We start from the raw sequence: 4,435 nt of genomic DNA on the forward strand, positions 1-4,435 counted from the left end.
TTACAAAAATGCCAAGCAGATTGCTAAATTTGCTCAAGCAGCCTGGCAGCGGATACAAAGAAGGTGAGTTCACTGTAAGTAATCCTACAGATCTTTTGATTCTCTTTTTTGTTTGTGATCCTGCTATCTGTATAGTAAACTGATTATGATTTTTCTTTGGGTTGAAGGAAACTGTGGAATCCCCAGAACTAAAGAAATGATAGACTAAAACAGCTCAAAAGCTATATACAAACAAAAGAATGCATCAGGGAATAGGATTCTTCTCAATTCCTTTATTTTTCTGAGGGAGTTCACATTCTTTTCTTCTCCCTGGTTCCTTTTCTTTTCCCTTTACAGGGAGAAAGATAGGAGATTCTTTTCTTGACCCTTGCCTGCTGGTAAAGCTAAAGCTAACGTGTGCTGTGATGTGCGTATTATCACAACTAAGCAAGGTAGATGATCCCTTTCCATCTTGGTGGAGTATGGGTCGATCATACATATGACCATGCATGAGTTGGTAAATGCATCATTTCTGGCACTTGGTTGTGTTCACACCTCCTCCAGTTGGCATACTACAACTTGAGAGAGAAAAGTTTCGGCGAAGACGAAGAACATGGCGCATGTAGCCGGTTTGCTCGCCTCGGCTGTGGTGTCAGCAGTGGGCAATAAGCTGGGTTCCGCCATTGGGGATGAGGTCACAATGTTGTGGAGCTTCAAGGACGACCTCCAGGACATGAAGGACACATTGGAGTACATGGAGGCGGCGCTCAAGGATGCTGAGAGGCGGTCTGTCACGGAGGAGTTGGTGCGGGTGTGGCTCAACCGGCTCAAGAACGCTGCCTATGACATCTCTTACATGCTCGATGAGTTCCAAGCTGACAGTGAACCAGCCTCCAGAAAGGTATATGCCATGTCTTCTATCAATCAGTTTTTTCTTTCATATTCCTAGTATGGAGTTTGTTGCTTTTGTTTAATAATTTCACTATTTATTATATTATTGTCCATAAAACCATGTTCATCTGAAAGTTCTTTCGAATATAAGCAACTGGTGCACTAGTTAATTGCAACGTTTAAAGCTTGAAATTTGCTGGCGCCCTTCTAAAAATTAAAGCCATGGGTGTACAAGAGGCATTTAGGCGTTGTTTGTGTTAGAAGGGAGAGAGGGGATTGATGGAATTGTTGTTGTATTGCTTGAGCCTCGTGGGCATATATATAGGAGTACATGATCATCTTGGAGTATAAGGCAAGGTAGAATAATATCCTACGCTATCCTAGCTTTCCTATACAATCACGTTACTCAACATCCCCCGGCAGTCACAACGGTAGCGACGCAGACGGTGAGACTGGAGAAGAATCCGAAGGCAAGCCGACGGACAGATCACATAGACCGGAAAACCAAAAAGTAGACGCCGATCAAAGCGACCGGCGAGAGAGAGAGAAAACCCGGATCAAAGGATCGGGAAAAAGACTCTCTAGGGCAGCCGGCCAACACGGCCGGCGGACGAACCCTAGGTACGGGTGGCGCGGCCCCCGGCGGCGGTCATGGAGGTCGACCGCCCCGGGGGTGGCGCGCAGGTGCGGAAGCGACGGCGGCTAGGGTTTAGGATCGACTTGCGATAGATACCATGTTAGAAGGGAGAGAGGGGATTGATGGAATTGTTGTTGTATTGCTTGAGCCTCGTGGGCATATATATAGGAGTACATGATCATCTTGGAGTATAAGGCAAGGTAGAATAATATCCTACGCTATCCTAGCTTTCCTATACAATCACGTTACTCAACAGTTTGGATAGGTGATATATACAAAACCCGTACTCTAAAAACTAGGAAAACGGTTGAGCCGAACAAAACCTCGTTTGGTTACTAAAACGAATCCACGTATATAGGAAACTAGGAACTGTACAACCCAGGATTTTGGGTTTATAGAAAAACGAGTATTATCCGTTTTTCCACAAACGCGATTGCTACATGCGTGAGCGCAACAGTTTTTTTCTTCATCCGCTCGTTTCTCAACAACTTTGTTAGCGTTTTGTGTTTTGCTGCGGGAGATCCACTCACCGAGAGAATAGGAACGGGCTTATCCAAACAAGGAAGTGTACGTACCAGATTTTACACTATCCCAACCCAAACGTGACTTTCTATATACTGATTATTTCTAAAATCACAACTAAAACTGATTCGGCTAAAATCCAGCTGAAAACTTGTTTTCTATATACCGATCGCTAATCCTCCTTATCCAAACAACGCCTTAGCCTACTTAAATCTGGTGTACAAATCCCGGCCGTGAAACTAGGTATATAAGAATAAAAAATTGTACTACAAGGGAAGCTATGTTTTACATCCGTCCTAAAGTTTTACGTTAAATTCTAACTGTGTTGGGATTTATATATCTACCATGCAGCATGTAGTTACCGGGTAGAGGGATCGAAAATACTACATCTTATTAAAGCCGAGTGTAATTGCTCCCAGGTTTTATGTTATATCATAATCACTTGTTGAAATTCCTTATAGATGATTGGGAAGCTAGACTGTTTTGCTATTGCACCCAAGATTACCATGGCTTATAAGATGAAGAAGATGAGAGGTCAGCTGAGGAAGATCAAAGAGGATCACGAGAGTTTCAAATTCATACATGATAACTCCAGTCTAATTAGTGTGCACCAGTTTCCTGATCCACGGGAAACAACATCAGATGTGATTGAATCACTCATCATAGAGAGAGACAAAGACAGGATGAATGTTCTTTCTTTGTTATCCACAAGCAGCAACAAAGAAGATATCACAATTCTTCCTATCTGTGGGCTTGGAGGCATCGGAAAGACAACATTGGCACAACTGGTCTTCAATGATGCTCAGTTCAAAGAGTATGATCATCGGGTATGGGTCTATGTATCCCAGGTGTTTGACATGAAAAAAATTGGGAACTCCATAATTTCTCAAGTAGAAAAGGGAAGCCAGAATCTAGATACAAGGCAGTTAATAAACCAACACCTTAAACATTTACTTCAAGATAAGAAGACACTAATTGTTTTAGATGACCTATGGGAGACAGATACCTCCCAACTGAATCAACTCAAGCTTATGTTGAATGGAAGCTCCAAGATGAGAGTCTTAGTCACAACACACAGCATAGACATTGCAAGCAAAATTTGTACTGTTGAACCATACATGTTAGATCTCTTGGACAATGACATGTGCTGGAGAATAATCAAGCAAAACAGTGGCTTTGAATCTAGAGCTGATAAAGCGCAAGTTGAACCAATTGGACAGAAGATTGCAAAGAAATGTGGAGGTTTGCCATTGGCAGCTCAAGCACTTGGATTCTTGCTATCCGGAATGGATCTTAGTGACTGGAAAGCAATGTGCAATAGTGATATTTGGGATGAACCATTTTCTGATAGTACAGTGTTACCATCCTTGAAGTTAAGTTACAATACTTTGACACCATATTTGAGGTTATGCTTTGCCTATTGTGGCATCTTTCCTAAAGGTCACAATATAAGTAAAGATGATCTTATCCAGCAATGGATTGCTCTGGGTTTCATCGAGCCATCTAATAATTTTTCGGCCATACAACTTGGCGAGAAGTATGTTAGGCAATTCCTTGGGATGTCTTTCCTTCAGCATTCAAAATTGACCAAGGTGAGTTACTATGGCATACTACCTGTGCAGTATAGAATAAAGAATATTCTTTTTTATTCAATTATCAAATGGCATGCAACAGTTACAGTGCAAAAGCATACATGTTATATATGTTGACAGTTTGGTACATTAATCCATGTATATGTTTTGATAATTGAATAAAAAAGAATATTCTTTATTCTATACAAATGGCATGCAACAACATAATTTACAAAGCATTTTACATGCATCATGTACAAAGACATCTCTTAACAAAACTGAACCACACTTCAAATAAATAGAATGCCGGAACTTAGCCAATTCTAGGGTCTTGCAAATCAACTCCCCATCAGGCTTGCATATTTCTCGCATCTGCGACACCATTGTCTTGCATAGAAATCTCCTTTTCCATTAACTTTGCCTATCTTGCTCATCTGCCGATAAACAAAAGTCAAATAAGGCATACAGGTGCAGAATTAGCACTCTGGTTACCGTGAAAGTGACAATTAAGACTACCTAATTAACAGTCACACTTCCTAAACTTTACACTCGAGTCAACAAAATCAGAATCCTAAAAAGAACTGACTCAGGCCTTTCACGTTTCACAATGATGCCATGCCAGACTATTGCAAACTGAACCGCACCGTACAACCAGGCAAGTACAATCAAATTTTGGTGCTACTGTTATGAAGATAACTAAAACCATTTGTCTATACAGAAATACCCAAAGGAAGATACTCCAGTGTTGATAAATCAGCTTGGCTTGTTGAATACTGTTTGTCTATACAGAAATACCCAATGCAATCCTCTTCTTATTTAAGTTGGGGCGGCGGCG

The 4,435-nt window shown here is 41.2% G+C and overlaps 1 protein-coding gene across 1 annotated transcript in view; it reads left to right on the plus strand.

Moving 5' to 3' along the window:
- Positions 1 to 541: 541 nt before the first annotated feature.
- The window catches only part of LOC119321573 (disease resistance protein RGA2-like), a gene marked incomplete at its 3' end in the record, with an annotated part of 6,269 nt that continues 2,375 nt past the window's right edge, over positions 542 to 4,435 (plus strand). Inside the window, exons 1-2 of the mRNA XM_037595199.1 lie at positions 542 to 880; positions 2,491 to 3,621. Of these exons, the coding sequence (XP_037451096.1) occupies positions 593 to 880; positions 2,491 to 3,621 (1,419 nt within the window). The remainder of the gene's footprint in view (positions 881 to 2,490; positions 3,622 to 4,435) is intronic.

Source organism: Triticum dicoccoides, chromosome 6B, assembly GCF_002162155.2.
Source record: "Triticum dicoccoides isolate Atlit2015 ecotype Zavitan chromosome 6B, WEW_v2.0, whole genome shotgun sequence".
In the NCBI taxonomy this organism is placed as follows: Eukaryota; Viridiplantae; Streptophyta; class Magnoliopsida; order Poales; family Poaceae; genus Triticum; species Triticum dicoccoides.